The sequence below is a fragment of the Naegleria lovaniensis genome (genome assembly GCF_003324165.1).
Source record: "Naegleria lovaniensis strain ATCC 30569 chromosome Unknown tig003, whole genome shotgun sequence".
Classification (NCBI taxonomy): domain Eukaryota; phylum Heterolobosea; class Eutetramitea; order Acrasida; family Naegleriidae; genus Naegleria; species Naegleria lovaniensis.
The window spans coordinates 190,207-212,843 of NW_025407825.1; the positions used below are offsets into that span (position 1 = coordinate 190,207).

General features: G+C 37.4%; 11 protein-coding genes across 11 annotated transcripts; 6 read left to right on the top strand and 5 right to left on the bottom strand.

Moving 5' to 3' along the window:
• Nucleotides 1–60: 60 nt before the first annotated feature.
• On the bottom strand, nucleotides 61–1,217 carry C9374_009517 (uncharacterized protein; the record flags this gene model as incomplete). The annotated part of the gene is made up of 2 exons (XM_044699713.1): nucleotides 61–730; nucleotides 787–1,217. The coding sequence occupies 2 exons, from the start codon at nucleotides 1,215–1,217 to the stop codon at nucleotides 61–63; spliced, it is 1,101 nt and encodes a 366-aa protein (XP_044554834.1).
• A 1,028-nt stretch (nucleotides 1,218–2,245) lies between these two features.
• C9374_009518 (uncharacterized protein) lies at nucleotides 2,246–4,261 on the top strand (the record flags this gene model as incomplete). Its single annotated transcript, XM_044699714.1, has 1 exon — nucleotides 2,246–4,261. One exon carries the CDS (start codon nucleotides 2,246–2,248, stop codon nucleotides 4,259–4,261), a length of 2,016 nt encoding a protein of 671 aa, XP_044554835.1.
• A 370-nt stretch (nucleotides 4,262–4,631) lies between these two features.
• On the top strand, nucleotides 4,632–5,270 carry C9374_009519 (uncharacterized protein; the record flags this gene model as incomplete). The annotated part of the gene is made up of 1 exon (XM_044699715.1): nucleotides 4,632–5,270. The coding sequence occupies one exon, from the start codon at nucleotides 4,632–4,634 to the stop codon at nucleotides 5,268–5,270; it is 639 nt and encodes a 212-aa protein (XP_044554836.1).
• Nucleotides 5,271–5,628: 358 nt separating this feature from the next.
• Nucleotides 5,629–6,680, top strand: C9374_009520 (uncharacterized protein; the record flags this gene model as incomplete). The annotated part of the gene is made up of 2 exons (XM_044699717.1): nucleotides 5,629–5,833; nucleotides 5,941–6,680. 2 exons carry the CDS (start codon nucleotides 5,629–5,631, stop codon nucleotides 6,678–6,680), a joined length of 945 nt encoding a protein of 314 aa, XP_044554837.1.
• Nucleotides 6,681–6,742: 62 nt separating this feature from the next.
• C9374_009521 (uncharacterized protein) lies at nucleotides 6,743–8,419 on the top strand (the record flags this gene model as incomplete). Its single annotated transcript, XM_044699718.1, has 1 exon — nucleotides 6,743–8,419. One exon carries the CDS (start codon nucleotides 6,743–6,745, stop codon nucleotides 8,417–8,419), a length of 1,677 nt encoding a protein of 558 aa, XP_044554838.1.
• Nucleotides 8,420–8,591: 172 nt separating this feature from the next.
• On the bottom strand, nucleotides 8,592–8,924 carry C9374_009522 (uncharacterized protein; the record flags this gene model as incomplete). The annotated part of the gene is made up of 1 exon (XM_044699719.1): nucleotides 8,592–8,924. One exon carries the CDS (start codon nucleotides 8,922–8,924, stop codon nucleotides 8,592–8,594), a length of 333 nt encoding a protein of 110 aa, XP_044554839.1.
• Nucleotides 8,925–9,088: 164 nt separating this feature from the next.
• Nucleotides 9,089–11,452, top strand: C9374_009523 (uncharacterized protein; the record flags this gene model as incomplete). The annotated part of the gene is made up of 1 exon (XM_044699720.1): nucleotides 9,089–11,452. One exon carries the CDS (start codon nucleotides 9,089–9,091, stop codon nucleotides 11,450–11,452), a length of 2,364 nt encoding a protein of 787 aa, XP_044554840.1.
• A 61-nt stretch (nucleotides 11,453–11,513) lies between these two features.
• C9374_009524 (uncharacterized protein) lies at nucleotides 11,514–14,687 on the bottom strand (the record flags this gene model as incomplete). The annotated part of the gene is made up of 1 exon (XM_044699721.1): nucleotides 11,514–14,687. One exon carries the CDS (start codon nucleotides 14,685–14,687, stop codon nucleotides 11,514–11,516), a length of 3,174 nt encoding a protein of 1,057 aa, XP_044554841.1.
• Nucleotides 14,688–15,360: 673 nt separating this feature from the next.
• C9374_009525 (uncharacterized protein) lies at nucleotides 15,361–19,733 on the bottom strand (the record flags this gene model as incomplete). The annotated part of the gene is made up of 2 exons (XM_044699722.1): nucleotides 15,361–16,238; nucleotides 16,886–19,733. 2 exons carry the CDS (start codon nucleotides 19,731–19,733, stop codon nucleotides 15,361–15,363), a joined length of 3,726 nt encoding a protein of 1,241 aa, XP_044554842.1.
• Nucleotides 19,734–20,032: 299 nt separating this feature from the next.
• Nucleotides 20,033–21,361, top strand: C9374_009526 (uncharacterized protein; the record flags this gene model as incomplete). The annotated part of the gene is made up of 1 exon (XM_044699723.1): nucleotides 20,033–21,361. One exon carries the CDS (start codon nucleotides 20,033–20,035, stop codon nucleotides 21,359–21,361), a length of 1,329 nt encoding a protein of 442 aa, XP_044554843.1.
• Nucleotides 21,362–21,403: 42 nt separating this feature from the next.
• C9374_009527 (uncharacterized protein) lies at nucleotides 21,404–22,606 on the bottom strand (the record flags this gene model as incomplete). Its single annotated transcript, XM_044699724.1, has 1 exon — nucleotides 21,404–22,606. One exon carries the CDS (start codon nucleotides 22,604–22,606, stop codon nucleotides 21,404–21,406), a length of 1,203 nt encoding a protein of 400 aa, XP_044554844.1.
• Between the last annotated feature and the right edge of the window lie 31 nt (nucleotides 22,607–22,637).

Consider the following 22,637-nt stretch of genomic DNA (forward strand, 5'->3'; position numbering starts at 1 on the left):
ATGATGTTGAGGCAAATCAGTAGCAACAGCACGATGATCATGAACTTGTCAAAGCGTTGATCATTCTTTTGTTTTCTTCTCTTCTCTTGGTGTCTGAATCTGCGAAAGAGGCCGATAAATGACTGTAAATAAGACAATCATGGAGAATACGGCCATGCATTGAATCACATAGTAAAACAGCAAAGGAATTTGATTCAATACAGCGAAAGGAATGCACAAAAATCCAACGAATTGCATAACCAAGGCAATGGTGACCCCGACCAGAATGATGAGTGCTTTTTTCAACGCCAACCGTTTGATTTTTAACGACTCTGAAAGGGAATTGTTGTTAGAACCAAGGTTGGGTTCATGGGCTGAGTTGGCTCCAGTGCCAACAATTCTCGTTTCTCCTTCCTTCAAAGATCTCAGCAACAATGCGCCAATATACTTGAATGGGTTCAACCGATGAATAGAACTGAATAGCCATTTCTTGAAACTTACCAAAGTAATGCTTAATTGAAGAATCACAGTAATGGCAAAACTCAAAGCACTCACAATTAATGAAATCATCATTAAATAATCTCGAACTCCATTGGCTACCTTTGCAACTCCGAGACCTCCTACAATTAATACAAGCACACACATGGGTACGATGATAACTGCAAGCAACACGGTAAAGCTAATGATTGATCTTCGTAAGTTGGTGTAGAGGCGATCTGACATGGCTCCAATCTTTCTCGTCGTTTGAAGACTTTAAGGGTGGTTCGAAAGTGTTATGAAAAAATAGTTCACACTGACAACACTTACAAAACATCAGTGACAAACGTTACTAAAAGGAATTCAATTAGAGATACTGCAACCACAATGCAACGATCAATGGCCTTTATCATATCATTGATGGCTATGGCTTCAATGGGAGATGAGCTCAAAAACGCCAATTCTGCTCCAATTCTGGAAAAGAGATTAATGAAAGAAGCGAAAGAGAGAGCTATCAACAATGCGAATAACCATCGCTGATTCCTTTTCATCTCATGATTGGAGCGTATGATGAGGATGATTAACGTAACAAAGGTCACAAAGAAAATGAAGACGAAAGGAATGCTAATGCCAATGACCGTGTACTGGTAATAGCTCATTTGGCTAGTGACATTCACAAAAGTGTTATTTTCAGATGTGTTGAATCGTTCATGTAACGTTGAAAGCTGGAAAGGGAATGAAGATGTTAGAGGAATGTCCATTGGTTTTGATGACGCAACTTGAGGGTGAATGATGTGACTAAGGTCTCACAGGGTATTTGTTTTTTTGAGAAAGGACTTTGGTTCAAATCTGCTCGAAACTGGTGGCACAGGAAGAACGCAAAATGATCAATTTGTTTCCAGTTGGACAGACGTCTGGCGAAAAGAGATAACAGTCACCAAAAAGGAAGGATTTTGGTCGACTAGACCAAAGGTATTTTTCATTACGGAAAAGTTTCTGCACAACATGTTTATTCGATGAAATCACCAGTGACATTAAGCTTTCCTGTAAACGTTCAAACTTGGTTAAACTTTAAACAATAAACATGTTTAAACAAAAATAAACAACATAAACATGTTCAAACTAGTTCAAACGTTTAAACGTTCAAACGAAAATTAATTTCTAAAGAATTGAAATTTCTTCCTATTTGTCACCTTTTTCATTTTGCGTTTTGTAGGGAAAGAAAATTAGTTAGCTTTCATTCGGGATATCGAAGATTTTTGGATCCAAATCATCGAAATTATAAACCATCCTGTTTGGTATCCATTTCATAATCGTGTAACAAGGTCTCTGGTATAATGAGGGGCAGAAAAAACTTCCCATCCAAACACACAACTAATTTCTCGGACCAAGGTAAATAGTAACCAAATTCGTATTTCAACATTCCTAACAGCAGTCAAATAATCTTTGAAATCAGGATGGCATTTATCACGAATCGGAATAATTATGGCTAAAGGGAAAGAATATCATTATTGTTTCAAGAAATGTATTATTGGGAGGCAAAATAGAGATCTCATGCGGATGCTTCTTTGCGCATTAAACACATCATTGAGCAACGTGTCATAATTACTACGCCACCAGAAGTGTTAGTGGCAATGATATTTATGATCCGCCAACATGTATTGGCCACGAATTGTGTACAAATAGAGCTAATAATATTTGTGAATTTGATTTTACTTGTTCCGATGAATGATCGTTTATTTTCTCGAGGAAATATTTTGATGCTCCCAAACATTAAAAAATTGTCAAGATGGTGCACTCTTCTTCGAGCGCGAAAGAGCCGTATTCAATGGCATCTTTTGTACAGCAATGCTTTAAACGAAAGCGTGATCCAAAGGCATCTGATACACATGAAGAGGCTCCGAGTATGAAATGTCTTGTGCTCGCATCAACTCATCTGAAAGTAGCCGATCATCAACCCGCACACGGTAAACCTTCCACTCCCAACAGAAATTCAAATCATCAACAAACAAATAATAATAATATTCATGCTACTCCTCATAGAAACAATATTACCACGAGCACACAAGAAAATTTGCAAAATTTATCGCCAGCCTCTGCTATTCTTGAAATGGATGTATTTGAAAATTGGACATTTTCGAATGGATCATCAGAACGGTCAAGCCAAAATTCAGAAAATATTGTTTATGATGACCATTACTTTAAACGAGTAAAAGCAAAGGTTGAAAAACGAATGAAAAAAGCTCTAGTGATCAAAAAACAAAGGGAAGAAAATCTAAAATCGACACAAGAGCTTAAAGACCTCGAAAACAAATTGAAGGCTTCTGCTTCGGGAGAAAACATTTCGATGGAAGAAGACCAAATATTGATGGGCCTCAAAGAATTACAAGGTAGTAATTCAGAGGTTAATGTGAAAAAATTGTACGCCAGACTAAATAGAAAAGACTATTCAAACTTTGTGTCATCCTTAGAGCACCAAATGAACTGCACTGAATTTGATCGATTTCACGTTTTCAATTTTGGATCTTATTTTGAACGCAAGATCATACTGGAGGCGAAAATAAAGCCATCATGTGACATGGACGTCATGAAAAGAAATTTGAAAACTCTCGAGGACAGCATAGAGTACTCCTGCAAGATATTACAAGCTCCTTCGGTTAAGGATATTATACTTCATTTTGCTCCATTCTCAGTGAAAGAATATATTAAGCTCTTTGAAGAATGTGGAATTCATATCACAACGAGCGCAGATTTAGAGATGCAAAGTTTTACATTCAAACTTCCAGAGGAAACCATTCTATTATCGAAAATTATTACTGAGAAATTTGGAAATTATATTTCAGTATTATTCAAAAAGTTTTTAAACGATATGAACAATTCTGTGCGTCGTCTCAGTGAATTAGAACTGCTTTTAATAGCTCCCTTTTTGATACAGGTTGTTTTTTACAAAAATCATATTACTGCATGTAACTTGAACGGAAAGCTCAATAGATACCATACTAGTTCTGCAAATAGCATTCTACCAACCAAATATCACAAGATTTATGACAGAGAGGGTATACTTGGTAGATTTGATGAAATGCTGTTTTCTCAATTATTTCAAAAAGTATTTCTAAAATTAAGTAATGCGCAAATCGGAGACACTATCGAAGAAATTATGAAACGATTTGCCCTTTCAACTCCCAACTCAAAGCCATCAGACTTGATATCAGACTTCTCCAGTGATTTGGTCCTCAAGTATTTGAATACCTATTTCCCATGCCACTTTTTCAAACGTCTCATGACAAGATTTTGGGCTATATATCCATTTCAAATTCAATGCATGTTCCACAAGTTTCTATTACTATTGCTAGTGAATTGTACGAATAATAGGAACGTTTCAACAAGTCGTGTGCTTGGTATGAATGGGACTGAGAGTGAGGCAAGTCCTCAATTACTTCACACGATCATACACGACTCTCTGGTATTCATTGAACGTATGATAGACAACATCATCTCATCAAATGCATATCCTTGCACTTATTACTTGATGAAAGTCATGGATTTGATTGCGTTAAGTATTGGACCTAAACGGTTCAAGTTTTATGAAAAGCATGTACGTGACACCATCACAAAGGAACAGACAACCACATACCAAAACATACTTTCTAGTTGCCGAAAGAAGATACGTGATTGTCCTTCTATAAGCATCGCCGAACGTCAAGAACTGATCCACACACACCTGGACAGTATTTCAAACTTGTTGGTGTCATCAACCATGAAGGTGTCTGAAAACGAAACAGATCAGTACTTCATGGTTCAATAATTGCCATTACAATCAATTGTAGTGCACCATACTAATATCAGCACATTGACTCCAAAGGGATAGAATACATATCTTGAGGAGAATGGTTTGTGATCTGTCACTCCGTTTTTGGAACAATTCCACTCGTTCATTTTTAGTCATCACCATGATTTGAAAATGAATCTTTTCTAGATCATGTCCATCTCCAAGCATTGTACAAAAAGACATCAATGCACCAAACTCTGTGTGTGCACCCGCAGCAAGAATCAAGGAATTAGCTCTCAGAAAATCCCCCTCTATTCAAGCGCTATAAATCTTGCCAGCATTTGGGCTCACCTTCCTTCCAAACAACAAAAAAACAAAACAAGAGTAACAAAGCAAATTCAAGAGAATGAAACTTTCCTCTGGATTGATATTGGGTCTCATTGTGACTCTCTGTTCCATTGCAGCAGTTTTGGCTGGTGGTGAAGTCAAGGGGGTCGATATTTATGCTCCACCACCTGTCTATGGCTTTGGAGGTGTAACCAATGCTTTGAATAATGCAGCTGCTTACGGCTATCAAGGAGGTGCTGGACAAAATTATGGTGTCCAAGGTGGTAACTACAACCAATACGCTCAAAACACACAGGCTTACAACAATCAAGTGAACTCTGTGAATTCGAACCCGTATGCCAGCTATGCTTCCAACTATGTGGGTCCAAGTTCCTATGGTAATCAATATGCTAATCAATATTATCAAGCTTATGCTCCTCCTGCATTGCCATACTATGGTGGATATGGTGGATATGGTGCTCCATTCTATGGTGCTCCATACCTTCCTCCAGTTGGTGTTCCTCCATACCTTCCTCCCGTTGGTGTTCCTCCAGTAGGTGTTCCCCCAGTTGGTGTTCCTCCATTCGTTCCTCCAATTGATGGATACTTGGGTGCTCCTGGTTTCGTTGGTGCTCCAGGTTTTGTTGGTGGTCCAGTTGCTACTGGATTTGTGGCTGGAGGTGGTGTTGTTGGAGGTGGTGCAGTCATTGCCAAGTAAGCTTCGAGGAAGAGCACTAAATTGTTGTCTCTACAATGAGTCAACATGGTTCATGTTTGTGCACAATATTTAACGCATGTATATAGATGAATTTCTCTGTAAGGCATGATCAGAATAAGTGGTCTCCTTTTGTTTTTCATTCATACAGATTTGTAGGTGTGGAGCAGTTAACGATGCCTGTGGAGAGTTTTTTAACAAAAAACATTTATAAGAATAATAAACATGAACACATTGAGTGAGTTTTGAAAAAGATACTCTTACTTATTCAGAGATTTAATCGAACATGGACAGTTTGCACTTGTTTGATGCTGCTTTTGATCCTTCAAAGAAATTATCTCGTGAGGTCACACAGAAAAAAATGTCGCAACTTTCCACGACCTTTTCGATGGATTACGAAAGATTGGTGAACGAATTGGTGAAACCATTTGGATCGGAATATGATGAAACACTTTCAAAGTGTCTAGTAATGGCCTATCAGGCTGGAGAAATGGCTAATAATTTTTGTATTGACAGAATGAATTCTCCTAGTTTGGAAATTGAAATTAAACAAGATGATACACCAGGTAATTTTTGTTTTTTATTTGATTAATATGTAATACATAATTGATAATATGATTCAATATGTCAATTTTTCAATCAACTGGATGATGGTCACAACTTTGACACGCAGTAACCATGGTTGACAAGAAAGTCAATGCCTTTCTCATTGGCCAGCTTGAAAATCATTTCATTCAATCCGACAATAATATCAGAATTATTGGAGAAGAAGGTGTGAGTACTAAAAACAAGGACAATGAAAATAAGGATCTCTCCGAAGGTCTTGTCTTTTATGTGGACCCCATTGATGGCACTAGAGATTTTATTTCCAACAATGGAGAATGGGCTGTCATGATTGGACTCTGTAAAGATGGAAGACCTGTCATGGGATGTATTTACTGTGCAGCTCAAGATGAAATGTTTTATGCTATCAAAGGACATGGTACATTTGTGATAAGAAATAAGCAAAGTTTATCTAAGGTACAATGCAATCAATTTAATCCTCAAGATTTATCAACTGCCAAATGTTTGATTTCTAGATCTAATTATGATCAAATGACTGAAAATATCCTCAATGAGCTAGGTGTTCAAAATAGAGTTCCATGTGGAAGTTTTGGAAGAAAAGTCTGTCACCTTGTTGCAGGCAATGGAGATTTATATTTCAACACAAGTTGTAAGAGCAGTTATTGGGACAGTGCTGCTCCTTCTGTAATTTTGGAAGAAGCCGGTGGGTGTTTGTTAAGGAAGAATGGTGAGAGTGTTTTTTTCAATGGTCATCGAACTGCCAATGATTACATTATGTTTTGTTGTCCAACAAGCGTCTCTCAAAAGGTGTTACAAGTTCTTGTCAAACATGCTGGTAGTAAGGAGTAAATATTGATCATTTCAACCAGATTATGGTAATTTTAGAGTGTATTCCCTTCAACAAGAAAAAAATGAAGAATTTTGGGTATCAACAATCCACAACACAAAGAAGACTTGAACATCTCATACGACATTTGAGTAGCGATCGGAATTCTTCAACCATTGTTGAAAAATCAATGGATGTCCTGAGATTTAATTCAATTCATATTCAAGACCAACATCAAGTTGTTAGGAATAGTTCCCGAGACGAAAAATTGTTGTTACTGCAGCATGCAAAACAATTATTCAAACAAGATTCCAAACAAGTTATTCCGAATGAAAATGATAATAATGCCAACGAAGACGTTTCTGATGGAACAGGCCCATTTGTTCGACTTTTTGATCATTTCGGAATTTATTTACCTTTACCTTTAGATTTGGCGCAGGTTAAAACTCAGCCAAATGATTTCCAATTCTCATTATTTCACTTGAATATTCCAGAAATTTCTGAGAATGAAACACAAGCATCTGCTGAAGGATTAATTTCTAAAATACAACACTTTACATTTACGCAAATACAAGAAACATCGATGGGATATGTGATTTCTGTGTACATCAATTTGTTGAAAGGCAATTATGAAACTGTGCTTGAACAAATTCAACATATCAAGGTGAGACTGAAAACAAAACCTGATTACGTTTTAATTTATTTAGAAAGTTTGTGTCGATTTTTGTTGCAAGAATATGACACAGCTTTACTGCTATGCGATAACTGCATCAATATAATGTTAAATGGTACAAATATGATCGAAAACGAGGAGAATCCAAACAAATTTTTAATACATATCTCCAAGTCTCTAACAGAAACACCTCAACATATTCGAATTCAACCTCTAGTGCTCTACTCATGGATTCTTTTTCACTTGTACGAATTTTCACATGCTGAGAAAGTTCTTGTGACCTGTTGTGAAGAGATATTTCCCTTCAATGCAGAAGCACATTTCAATTACTCACAATTATTGGCTGCGATTCATGGATGCTCAAATCAAGTAGCCAAATGGAATCTCGACGAAGAAATTTTTGAAAAGATGAACTCTCATATGAAACAATGTATTGAACTTTATATTCATGAAGACATTTCAGTTCCAAATACTACAAATGTTGTTAGTCCAAAACAGAGTTCCAATCTACCACAAAGCCCTTATTACTCCCTATTTAAATATTGGAACTACTATTTGCATTTCTTAAGTCATTGTCCAAATAATAGTACACTACTCGATCATAACCTACAATTCATTGAAAATTTTGTGTACAAATCGTTGTTAGAATGGTACGGAATTGATTACAAACAATTATTGGACGACAAAATATCAACCTCACCAACATCCACCCTCATCAACAACAAGAAAAAGAGCAATACACTCCAAAATTCCATACTACATCCTATAGATTTGGCCTTTCTTTTAGTAGCATGTGCCAGATGCTACGCCCTAAATTGTCTCAGAAATCAGGACGAGGAAAACTTTAAAGCGGTACAATCAATGCAAGATGTAGGAATTTCTAAAGCTCAAAGACTCTATCGAATTGCATCCAATTTGGAGCTCATAGCTTACACTCAATTCAACCACAAAAGTACTAACTCAGACGACTCTCCCAAGCATGTGTCTCTAGTGTTTTATTGCAAGAGACTCGCATGCACTGAACTGTTTTCCATATCAAGAGAATTCAATAATTTTAAACATCGTTTTCTTTTGGATCACGTGCAGTGATTTATTCAAATACTGAAAATTGCAAAATTAACTTAGACCGCTGCGGAATCAAAGGTATGAAATATCCAATCTAATTGAATGTTGTTATATTAGAGACATACGATAATGAAAGGTTTTGGAATTATCGAAAAATTTTGAATGTGCGTGTTCTGATAAAATCCAAATTACAAAATTATTTTCCCAATCGTTTAATTTCATTAGCCTCCTTCACCAAATCATACACACGTTGTTTCTTTACATTCTCCAAATTATCCACAAGTTTTTTATGAGCCAATTTCATCTGCCGTTGTGTTCGGAAGTACAGAGAACCCAGACTTAGGAAGAGAATTGAAAATGATATGGAAACGGTCGGATAGGTAACCACAAAGTGTTTAGTATTGTTGAATTTTCGTTCTGCCAACGTTTTGTAATATCGGAAACAATCTTGCACATATTCAAGAGTAGTTCCACGATACGTCAGGGCTGTCACTGGTTGATTGGTACTTTCCGAGGATGATGATGTCATTTTTGTAAAATCACAAATTTTATTTGATGAGAAGAAATTTAACACCAATCTTCTTCGTTTTCAAGCTTGAACTTGATCGAATGAATGCTTGTGCAAAAACAACGTGAAAGCTCCTGACAACAAAAATTTCAAATCTCTTCTCCTGACCAACAACACGTCGCAATATGAAGAAAGAACTCTTGCAGAAAATTATGCAGGTCGTAAAAGGAGAGGAACGAAGAGCCGAAGCTCAATCATCAGCCTCATCCTCCTCATCATCAACCAAACGACTGCCACAACAAAAACAAAGAAACCATTCATCCAATAAGAAGCATCTCGCTGCTCATTCATCATCCTCTCAAAAACCGAATCGGGGTAAAAAAGAATTTAAACCCTATCCTCTCAACGTTCCAGAAAGTAGTCCTCTCACTGACATGGAATACAAGTGCCATATTATGAGTCTATTGAAAGATGATCTCAGTACTTTGCATAGAGTAGATCTCTTATCATCAGATCAATTCCCAATCATGGATCAGTTACGAGATTTACTTCATCGTATTTCCAACCGAATCTTCATGAAACCCAACAAGAATGAAATGTATTTGTGCGGAGGATTGAAAACCTTGTGTTTGTTATTTAATCAACTCTCCACGTACATGTTTAAGGGAGCCAAGAATGAAACGAATGAAACGATGTGGAAACTCTATGAAGAGATTTTGAGTGATTTTTCTTTCATCTTGTACAAGATGGCTGAACATACAAAAGCAAGAAAGGTCATGTTGTCGACTGGAATTTTGTATTCTATTTGGAGAGTGATTCAACAATTATGTGCCATTTCAGCTGATGAGAATATCCTTGCAGAACAGACATCCGAGAAGGAAAACAAAAAGTTTTACAAACTCAAAATGAATTACAACTCAGCTGTGGAGAGTTCTATTGTTCACATGAATGACGTGATGGAACTCTTGTCGTCTGGCTTGTCACTTTCTGCAGATTTTGCAGAATTGTTAAAATCTGCCAATAGAGCCTTGTTTGATGAAGCCAATGAAAAAGATGAATTTTCAAACGAAGAGGTGGATACCTTTGGATTGCAGAGTTGTGACTTGTTTTTGGGAACGAGCATTGACCTACCTCTAGAGAAGTGGACTCAGGAAGCATTTGATGAATTTGTACGAACGAATACCAATCCACAATACTTTATTCATATGAATGATTTTGATATTCATTTACATGGTATCATACTTCAAGCACGAACACAAGATTTCCTTGAAAAGTTTTTTGTGAAATGGAATTTTGAGAATCAACATTCTGATGATCAAAAAAGTAATCGTGCGCTTGGATTTTACATTCTAAAGAAAGATCAAAACATTTCAAGATTTGCCTTACTGAAATTCCTGCAAATTGTGTACACAGATTCCTTACTAATCACTTCCAAAGACATTGAAATTTTACGAAAAGAATTTGATGAACAACAAATTCACACAAAACATCAAACGAAGGATGAAGACGATCCAATTCGAGTATTTTCTGTAGACAACATGTTGAAGGAACAAGGTTTATTAAGCTTGATCGATTCTCTAAAGAATGAATCCACAAAGGAAGCTATTTTAAACTCGATCAACATGGGCCATTCCAATTCCAATCGTTCTTCAGAAAGAAATCAAGAGGAAGAAAGTCTATTCGACGACTTTGACGAGCAATTAGTGAAAGATGAATGGGAGCTCATCAACAAAAGGAATCGTAGTAGGGAAGAAGAAGAAGTATTGTTTTCGAAAAGAGACAAGATTCGAAGACATGCGATTCAAACAGGTGGACTCGAACAAGACATGACTGCACTTTTCACGTCCATCTCAGAAGAATTATATCACAAAGAGAATGAAGCTGATGTGATTATTCAAACCGAGGGCAATGCATTGGGAGCTATTGATTTGGAAATTTGCAACAGTGACAATGATTATACCAAAAAGTTTGTGAACCAAGTGCTCACACCAACACAAGAACGAGGAGGAATTTTCACTCATCGGTGTATTTTAGCAGCAAGAAGTGAATATTTGAGGAAAGTATTCAAATACGAATGTATGCCCAAATGCTTGCCCATTGTGGAAGGCATGGATGTAGCAGAATTATCAACCATGGATAGTGTGATTGATTGCTCTTTGAAAACGATCGAAATTCCAAACTTTTCCTATTCAACACTCTTTTTAGTGTTGAGATTTATTTATTGTGGCCAAAACGTTCTCAAGTCACTCGCTTCAGACTTGAATAATCCACATTCTGCAAACAATGATACACAAAAGCGAAACGTTTCAGAAATTCAAACGAAATTATCAAGCCATCCATTGATTCCTGAAACATTTATTGAGTGCTTAATAGCATCAGATTTATTTTTACTTTACGGCTTGAAGAAGTTTGCTGAACAACAAATCGTTCAACAGCTCAACGAAAAGAGCCAACAGTGCAATAAGGAATTTCTCGTCAACCTGTACAATATTTCACAACTCTATAATTCTGAAGCTTTGAGAGAGAAATGTGAACGATTACTGAATTGATGAATCAACTAGTGTTTGTTCTTTGATGAAAATCTGTCAACTACCATTAAAGAAAACCTTGTTATTTCAAAGACAAACCAGGATTGTTTCTTTGGTGTTCGATACAGTCATCCAAATGACCATCAGCCCACAGTACAGCCAAGTCTCTCTCATTGGTGTGCACATACAGGCTCAACGAGTTTCTATGAACCTCAACTTGCGCACTTCTTTCATAACCATCACTTCCTGTAAACTTCTTAATAAATGGTGCGTATTGCTTTTGCTTCGTGGGATTGTCTGCATACACAGAGTAACTGTCGTTAAAGCCTTCTGCTCTATCTAACGCAAAACAAAGTGCAGTAATGGAGGTACAGCTATCGTCGGAACATGTCGATATTGAACTATCGTAGTCATCATCGGGAATCGTGCCCTCAACATCATCTTCCATTGTTATCAATGTCAACAGATCCATGTCATAACTTGCAATCATGTCATGGAGGTGCTTGCTGACATGGTTTCCTTCACTCACTTCTTTCAAATGCATCTCAACTACATGCCCCATTCGTTGTGATGGAACAGAGTGTTGAGATAAAATCATATTGGCTGCCAACACAAATTCTGTCGTGACATGATCATAACCCATAAACAGAGAAATGTGTGAAGCAAGTTCAAACACTCTCCTAGTTACAGATTCAGTATGTTGTTGAAGCATCATTTTAGCATGTGGCATGAATAATAATTCAGCTCTATAATACTGTCCAATTTCATTGACACATCTATTGAACGGTCTTTTTGGAATGATACAGTAGTTTCCTCTGTTGATCAACACGTTCGGATCAGAAAGTTTCTGTTTTTTGTTGCTGTCAAATGTTCGTTCTAAAATTTTAACACGACAAGTTGGATAAAAATCAGAAGATTCTTCTTCTTTTTCAACTTGCTCAAAATTTGATATCAATTCTTCAAAATATTCGGTGAAATCTTCCATTGGACCAAATTCTCGATACACAGGATCATGTCGTTTTCTTTTCAAGGAATTTGGGTCATGTCCAGTCAATGATGCTTCATTTTCATCTGAATGACATTGTTCAGACTCGTTGTGATCGAGTTCTACGTTGTGATCACCACTGCAGGTATCTTTTTGAAATGTTTGTGAAGAGAAATTTTTGATTTGTTTTTTCATCCAGTCCAATGAAATACATTCTTCATACTCAAATTCATCGGATTCGTAATAGCAATTCTCCTCGTCGTCACTACTACTAAATTCTGTGGACTTTAGTTCACCGTGTTTTTCTACGACTTTGTTGACATTGAGTTCTAAATCGTCTTCACGTTCTTGCCATTCTCCTGTACTGATATTGTACCATGAATCAACTTCCTGTCGTTGTGTGATTAACTTTTCATCGTCGTTGAGTTTAGGACATGAAGTAACATTTGTTTCAGTCTCTGTTAAGCAAGTTTCAGGTAATTGATAACGTTGTGTGAAAAGATCTAACATTGCTTGCTCAACATTGTTTTTGGTTTTTCCAACGTGATGAGTACTGATTTTGTAAGCCAAAGAAAGGGGTGATTCTTTGAAATTAGACATGATGAATGGATGGCAGAAATAATGGTTCAATAATACTCTAACAAATTCTAAACTTCTCATTGCAACAGCGTAATGAAGAATTGTGAGTCCACACGAATCCTGTAAACATGTTCTAAGGTAAGACTGGAATGTCAAAGACCTTGGAATCATGTCAGAAAATGACGCTTTTGGTGTCAATACGTCCACAATTTTTGCATGACAATCCTTATTGTTCACAGTCAGGCACCAATGAAGCAATGAAAGATTTTGAGTCCAAACTGCCAAATGTTGCAAGTAAAAACCACTTGACATTGGAGGAATAATTCGTCGAAGTGCTTCTGTTCTCTCGAAATTTCTCAAATGAAGAGACAAGTCATGAAAAATCACATTCTCAACATGAAGTCCACACTGATATAATTGTTCCATGACAAATGTCACAACATCTTGTGTGTCACCTTCTCGATTTACCACAACATTCATATTCGTAAAATGTTCAATCATGAATAACAGATATTGCCTTGGAATGACATGATAAAAAGAATCGTGATCATTCCATGCACCTCCAATGTCTTGCTTAAATATGGATTGTTCTTTCTGATGCGAATTATTATCTTTTAAAAATTGAAGTAAATTCTTGTTGAAAAAGAGCTCTTGTGTACTTGTGTGCGGTGTGTCACGAATGGCCGTGAAAGGATTAATTTCTTTTGGCTTGCTGTTGTTAGGAGAGATTTGAAACCATTCTCTTACCAACAACATGGCAGGTTCGAAGAGTTTGTGAAAAAACGCCTGAACACAAGTTCCCATATTCCTCATTCCCAAATACTCAATGGTTTCATGTCCCAGTGAAATTTCCAACAAGGCCTTCAACAATACATTCTCTCCATGGTCATGCATGCCAAATGCATCAATCCAAGACACCACTTTTTCATGAAACAGAGAGCACACAGTTTCGTGATGGTTGTTGGCTGGATCTGCTTTGGGCAAGAACAAGGAAGGATCATCATCATGAGGTGTTGGATCCATATAAGATTTGTCATCAAGGAACATTCGGAATCCTAAAAATCCATCCATTTGTTGTGGATGCTGTTGGTGCTGATCGTTCAAAAAGTAAAACTTGTTGAATTGAGTTTGATGTAACAATGTATCGATGAATTCATGAGTCTTGAAAAAGTGTCCATGAAAACTGTTGTAGGAATTGCAATCTTCTTCGGAATCAGTTGGATTGGAATAACTCTCGGATAATGTTTCCAACAGTGAACTGGTACCAGGAAGAGCTTCCTCTAAATCTTCCCAACGATTATCATCATTCTCATCAAGGATATCCTCTTCTTCGTTGTAAATATCTACAAGTATGGCATCATCATCATCAAGAGCCTCTTCCATTTCATCTTGTTCAAGAACATTCTCTTGTTCAACCTCACCCAACGCATCATCCTCCTTCACCGTGGTGATGATCTTACATTCATTGGAAGAGCAATCTCGTTTATTAGGTCGGGGAGGTCGGCAAGCCTCGACCACAAGTTGCCAAAACACTCGACTCTCTGTTACTCCGAACCAAGAACGACTGACATGCCGCATTCTGCTGATACTGCTGATGAGAGCATGAGGATCCAGAGCATACACCATCACCTCGCAAATAATCTCGGGAGGAAGTGTGTGGCTGATATTGCTAGGACGAGGTGGTTGACTCATTTTGTTTTGTTCGATTTTACGCCTTTATTTAAATCAACAATTTGAACAAAACAAACAAATCGAACAAAGTGCTGATCTTGCAAGCAAACACTCAAAGAGTGAAAGCCAGGGGAAAGGACCCAACGCACACAAGGTGGGGAAGACCCAACACACAAGGTGCTCAAAAACTAATTCTATGAGTAGTAAGGAATCGAAGAAGAATATTTCTGGCTCCATTGATATCTCTGTCAAAAATTGAGCCACATGATGGACAACGAAACACTTCAGATGATCCAACCGTATAAACATGTCCACAACATGAGCAAGTTTTGGATGTGTACGCTTCGTTGACAATATAAATGTGTGTCCACGGATGCTCTCTAGCTTTGTGAAGCAATCTTTGCTTGAATCTGTAATGTGACCAAGTCAACATTTTTCTTGCTGTCTTGCTATTAATTCTCCTATGGAGTTTCTTTACCATTTTCTGAGTCTCAAACGAAGGAAGTAAGATCACTTGGTAGTTTCGACACAACCACAAACACAGTTTCTTGTGTAAATCATCCACGATATTTCTAATCTTTTGTTGAATTCTTCTTCCTGCTCTCTTGTACTTGTATCTTTTGCAATGTCTGACTTCTGGTTGAGATCACTTCGATTGTAACTTGTCATACGCGCAACACAATCTACCAATTCTTTAGGCACCTCCTGAGCCCCATTTGGTTGAATAACCATTCAAATCAAAGGTGGTCTGAAATGTTCTTACTCCTGGATCCAATGCTACAACTTGTCCTGAATGTTGAGGGGCTTGATTCTCACCCCTAATATCCAGTACTTGTGGAATACATAAATAATAATGGTTCAACTTGTTCTTAATAATGATGGAATCGTACTGAAGCTCCTCAGGCAAAGGTTCGGCGCTCTTGATGTTCCTAATAAATGAATATTGTCCTTTCTTTGATTTCCAGTGCTTGCAATGGAGAATGAAATGATCTTTTCTATCTTTTTTTCGCCTGAAATGGATCATGAACTTGTCAATCGTTCCAGCCTTCTTCTTTTCAAAATTAGTGTTGAACGCAGTCAACAATTCAATAGCGGCAGCATCTCTTACGTCATAAGGAGTATTTACAACCCACTGATTTTCTGTCTGATAATTATCGTTGTTCACCACAAACGTTCTGAAATTCTTCTTATTTTTCTTGACACCTTTGGATTTGTTGGTGAATTCTAAACACTTGTTGTAGATCCAACGAGCAGTTCCCATCCACTGATTCAATGTTGTCCTTTCTTGTTCATTGGGGTAGAGACGAATTTTCAAGGATTTGTCTGCTTGAAATTTTTGGGCCACCTTTTGATTCTTTTTTGCTTTCTTGAGCTGAGGTGGCTTTTTAGAGTTATCAAAAGCCACATTCTCTGTTATAGAGTGATGAACATTGAGTGGAACATCAAACACTGGCTGGGATTCAATCACAGTGAATTGAGAAAAGTTGAACCATCCGTCAGTGCATCCCTTGTTGTTGTATTGATTAAACTCATGAAAGGAATCTCTTGAACATGCCCAAAGTTTATCCGATACTTGTTATGAGTACTCATCCCAGAATGGAATGATGCCGTGTGCAAGAGATGGATTAGTAGGAGGATGAGTAGGTTCATCCTCTCTACTTCTCTTCATTGTTTGAGGTTAAGGTTGTTGTTGAGTTTTTTTTTGATAACCTCAACAAGAGTTGAAACTCTATCAGTATTGAAGGACTCATTGAATTGAAACTCTATCAATTTGAATAACTTGATTCATTCTTTTCGTCCAAACTGATCATGGAAAAGTGAACGCCTTGACAATTCCTTATCCACCTCCAAAACAACACTTTTGATTCAAAGAATGAATGAATGGTTCGTCAGGAACTGACTGTTGATGATTATATTGACTTGTTGAATTTGTAATAAATTGTGGCTTTTGCTCTTTTATTTTAGTGCTGAGCAACTTAAAACCGTTAATAAAAACAAAACCTCCAAAACAAACAAGGTTATTAATAAACCTTGCGTCCTCAGGACTGTGTTTTAGTGATGGTTTTTGAAAGAAATTGCTGTAATTGTTCATTTGGCTTCAACGGTGAACAAAGGAATGATCATGTGAGATAGTTGTGCTTCATTATTTTGAACATGAACTCCTAGTTAGAATTTAGCACTCCGTAGGTGGTTTTATTTCTTTCGCTTGACTTTCTTACTTTGTGGTTGATGATGTCCTGACTTGGTTGCAACTGGTTTTTGTTTTCGTTTCTTTGAGGAAGGGTTTTTCTCTTCTTTAAGCTCTTGTTTTTCTTGTTCTAATAATTCATCCTCATCCTCTTCTAATAACTCTGCAACTTCATCTTGAGATGGTTTTTCCGAGACGCTTGTGACATCAAAACCATAACCACTGTCACCCTTTGATCCTGCTGGAACGATTTCGTCTTCTTCTGCGTTTTCTTCAGCTTGTTCCAAAAGGTCCATCACTGCATCGTCATCCAATTCATCGAATGGGTCGTTGTCTGAGCCGAAATCTTCATCCATCGCATTAAGAAATTCTTCTTCTCTTGCTTTGGCTTCTTTTCTTCTTTCCTCTCGTGATTCTCTTTCTTTTTCAACTTCGTCTTTTCGTTTGAATTTTTCAACCATAAATTTGTGGAAGAATCGCTCGTCACTCTTAACTAACTCCTCTGGCAACTCTGCGAATTCCTTAGAATTGATGGTAGAGGTACCTCGGATCAATTTTTCAGCTGCCAATGCTGATTTAGATTTCGAGAAGAGGCCAGAACCCTTTTCTTTCATGGCTTTCTTTGAGAATGGCTTGAACATTAACTTGTCAATGAATGCTGTTGTTGAAAAATCAATAATCGGATTGCCTTTGTACAAAGGTTGGCCAGAACGAGAAACTAAACTGTCCACAAATTCACACACGCTAGGATGGAAATGATGCTTGATAAGATCTAGTTCCCACAATCCTGAAGAGAGAGCATTAGCTGCTTCAGGTTTTGGTGTGGTTGGATCGTATTCTGAAAATTCGGTGAAAGGATTAGTGCCTCTAGCTTTCTGTGATGGTATAGTCTTTTTCTTTTCGTCTTGCTTATCTTTCGAAGAAGTTGTGGATGAAGTGGTTGTAGATTTCTTGTTGTTATTTGTGAACCCTTCAATCACAATTTCATTGTCAACAATTTTCACAGAATTATCTTTGGAAAGAACGATTGTTTCTTTAGGTTTTTCCTCTTCTTGCTTCATTGTATCTTCATCGTCAATGTCTTGGAATGCTTCTTCCTCATCATCTTCTTCGGCAGACTCATTTCTTGACTTTGCATTGGAATCTTTAGTTAAAAAGTTCTTTTGTTGAAGCATGCTGAGATAAATACCAGGCTTGACCTTTAGAATTTGGTCAATGACCATAAGCACAGCTGCTGTGTATCCAGGGTTGTAGCATGTGAAACAACTTTGTAATAATCTCTTACAAAATGCACCAACTCGCTTAATATTAATATCCTCACGAACTGTTTCATAAACCACAAGAAGTAAAGTTTGCACTTTCGAACCTGTGTGTCCCTCGTCAAGTAGCTTGTCGTAGAGTAAGGTGTAGAATCGAGTTAGCACTTTCTCGTCATTGGAAATGAATGCAATGGCATAAATAAGCTTGCATGCGTTCACAGATGTCACGAGAGGAGTAATTCTAGCAATCTTGAACAGTAAATCCAAAGTTTCTGCGTCCGCTATGAATGCTGTTCTACAATGTTTTAAACTCTTAAACATGCCAGAGAGCAATGAGCCAAGGAATGAGGAGTTTGTCAATTGAGTGTGTTTCTTTTCTTCTTTCTTCTTCTTTTTCTGAGTAGAAATAAGATCTCCATATTCCTTCTTCAAAACATCCACACAACTCTTCAAAACAAATTCTGCAATGTGATTGTCGTGATCTGGAGTATAGGTCATGTTCGTGAGAAATGAGGCAGCAAATGCTCTCTTGGATGGATCCATCTTGGCATTGAGTAAAAATTCGCAAACACCTTTGCATAAATACATCTTGTCTAGACTTGGGACGTAATGAGGATTGTTCTCCACTCGTGAGTTCACAAGAGCAGTCAAGTAGTAGAGAGCTCTTGCATTGATGGAATTTTTAGGATCTGCAAATTTCGTGATTAGAAGAGTGAGTAAGGTGTCTCTTCGTTCAGGGCTTCGTTTTATCAAGTCGCGAATATTTCTCATTGTTCTAATGACCACAACATCAAGTGAGTTTGCTTTCTCTTTGATGTTCTCAGCTAAAACATCGTTGATAAAACTTTGATATTTCTTCTTCAAAAGTTCTTCAAAATACCATGAGGCCAACACAAGTCCTACCTGTTGCATGTTTTCCTTCTTCTTTTTCTTGTTGTTTAAACGTTCAAAATGATGTGTTGCTTGATAAATAGATGACATGGAAATGGATGAAATTGAGGAGCCATTCTCCTCTCGTTCTTTAAAGTTCAACAAAGGTCTCGTAGTGAGAAGTAAGTTTTGGAACAAGTCTGTACATGTCTTTACGGCCAACTCTGCAGCTCTGTGATTTTTTGGATGGTGACAAATCTTCACTAATTCGTCAATGTAATGCAATCTGTAAATTGGTTTTTGTTGGACCAGCAATGAAAGAGCTGCAATTTTATCCATAATTGTACCCTTCTCAACGAATTCCTTTTCAAACTGTTCTCCCTCATCAGAGTCTTGATTTGTTTGTGCTTGCTGGTGTTCCTTCTTTGCAATGCTGTATAATTCCTGAATCTGCAAAACAGTGAGAGTTTTACTCTCGTCCATTTCACAATTCGAATCAGCAATGAGTTGCTTCAATTTTTGTTCCTCTTTTCTCAATTGAACGGACCAATCGGGTTCAGAGTTTTTTGTGGTTTCATTATTTTCATGTTCCTCTTCTTTCCGAATAGATTCATCCATCACCAATCCATCGTTTATTTCATCGTTTGAGTCCGATGATGTTCCTGTTGCAAATAAATCTTCAGGCTTTACTGAGGAGCCTGCTTCCTCTGATGATTTTTTTGTGGCTGTTCTTTCTTTGTTTTTGCTCATTTTTTTTGAGTGGTTTTTGGCTCAATATCAATTTCAATAAAAATAATGAATTTATTTCGAAGGGGAATCCAATCATCCCGAATTTCTTCAAAGAAACACAAGTTTCTGAAACAACACCAGACATGATGATCTTTCTGATTGCTCAACATAACACAAGAATTTCGTTCTTTTTGAAAGCACTTTGAAAAAAACGATACCCGCCATTTTCAAACAAAACGTTACGATTAACAAGAATGAAAAAAAACGTTCAACCCTCTCACCACTTGGATCGGATTCGTCAAGAACGCAACCAAAACGAAATGGGGGAATGTACTTTTAATCCCAAAATAAATGGGAAAGTACAAGGTAAGGGAAATGAATCTCCCGATGAAAAGATGAAAAGGTTGGAAAAGATGACGAAGGAACGAGAGGAGCATGCAAAACAACAAATCAGACCATCAACGTCCTCGGGATTCAGCCAAAATCATCAACATCTTCGTGATTTATCTTGTTTTGAAGAGGACATGCTGATGATGAATCCACGAAAACCACTATTTGAGAGAGTTGGAGAAATACAAATGGAACAACAGGAGAAGGAAAGATTACGAAAACAACTCCAATATGAGGAAGAACGAAAGAATCTTCGAAGTGCTCCTGCCATAAGCGAGGAATCAAAGCGTATCGTGGCCATGATGAAGAATCGAATTCCCTTCACAAGTCGAATTTTGAAGAGCGGTTCAGAGGATGAACAAACCATGTTCGAGAAGGAGAAGTCTAAGCGAAGATTCTTTGAAGTTAAAAAGGAGGAGTTGGAAGGATGTACATTTCAACCGAGCCTTAACCCAGTTTCTAAAAAGATTACAGAAACCAAACACTCAAAACAAACCTTTTTAGAGCGTCAACAAGAATATGAAGCAAAAGAAAAGTTAAAACATGAGGCTCTCTCAAAGAAAGAGAAAGATCAGTATGAATTCAAACCTTCAATTTCCAAAGTTTCTGAGGAAATTTGTAAAAAGAGTATTAGTAGAGCAAACACGATGGAGGATATTTATGAACGACTCACGAACAGAGATAAGAAAAGAGTCGATCATATCAAGAGTGCTATTGCTCAAGAGTATTACTCTAAATTTTCGTTCACTCCAACAATTAATCAAGTTTCAAATGTGATTGCAGCTCCAACTGGATTGGATGAACTTGTGAATAATACCAGGAGCAAGAAACTTAAGGAAGAGCTTACACATAAAATAATGGAGAAAGAAAATTGTCCCTTCCAACCCACGTTGGTGAGCAACAATGAAAAGTATCTTCCAGATGGGAAACCAAGACAGTCAGTAATTACAGAGCCAGAGAAGTATTTGAAGGAGAAGGAAATGAAACGAGCAAAAGTAATGATGGAACTTGAATGCGAGCAATTGCAGGAGTGTACCTTCCAACCAGCCATAACTAGATCATGTAAATCGAAATCTGCCATTGAAAACCAAGCTCCTGTTGTGATTAAAGGTCTAGGAAAGCATTTGGAAAGAGGAGAACGAGCAAAGCGAATTGAGGAAGAGAAAAAGGAGCGGTACGAGGAAGTCTTTCGACCAAAAGTTCACTCCAAAAAGCAAGGTGGTGTGACAATTATTGAACCATTCTCTTTTCAAATGTAATAAACTTTGTTAAAAATCTAGGGCATTGTTTATGGCAATACATTAAAAGTTTGTTCCTTTAAATACGGCACAGTTCTTAGTTTGAGAATATAAATCTTCCAGCTGTTGATAACTTCCAATCACAGAATCAGAAGGAGTAAAAGGGTGATCCTTTTGAGCTCTAATGTCTGTATCTTGAATTGTCCTCTTTGCAGAGGTTGAAGACGGGTAATTTGTGCTTCTTTCAGGGTAAGATCTAGGAGCATAATCGTAATCTGTACATTCACTAATGTTTAGGGAATCATTCTTACAGTCATCCATCACACGATGGTTGTTGGGATGAAAAGTATTATATTCACCATGCAGAGTGTTGTTTCGTTTTTCTCTATTCGAAGGATCAATATCCATGGATATCCTTGAAGTGGGGATAGGACTCTTTTTTGACGCGTCTGCTCCCAAAAACGAGTTGCTCACTCGTATCATTGGATAATTATTGATGTCTGTCAGTTTGTAAATGTCAATATCTGATGTAAAGGGAGGAACGTTCGTCTTCAGACAAGCATCTACTTTTTCTCTGACTGATTCGGAAAAGGGCTGTCGAGCTAGGGTGTTTTCTGTCATGTCAATGGTTCGCATATTTCGTTTCAGTTGTTCAATTTTCATATCCAGAGGTTCAGTCATTTCAGCTTCCATATCTGCAAGGCAATTCAAAGATTCTTGTAATAAGGATTCAAGTTTGAGCTTCATGGCTCCATATGCTTGCAGAATTTGCTTTTCCATGACCTCTTTACTTTGTCGGACATCATCTCGAACGAATTGAAAATGTTCCAATGAGGTCGAATTTTGTTTCTTGAGGTGACTCAACTTTTGAATGAGATATTCCTTCCTCTTTGATTCCATAAAATTATTGTTATTGTTTTGAGAAATGGCAGTTTCATAGCTGGGAGGTAAATCTTGAACCATAAAGTCATTGTTTGTATTCGAAGATGAGCCATTTGAAACGCTGAAGGTATAACTCTTCCTATTGTTTCTTTCCGAGTTTGGTCGGCCATGATCTAATTTTTGTCCTCCGCTGATCGTCGATTGTTTGTAAGCATGACTTGAATAATTCGTCGACACTGGTTTTATATCGGCATGTAATTCTTCGTAATTAATGATTGGATTCCGAGGAGGAGAGGAGCTAGTTGTTTTTCTAGAGCTCGACGTTGATCCCTTCTTGTTTCCTTGGGGATAATGATGATGAGAGGAAAGGCGGTCCGAAATCATGTTCTTTTTTTTTTGTAGATTTTGTGGCGCC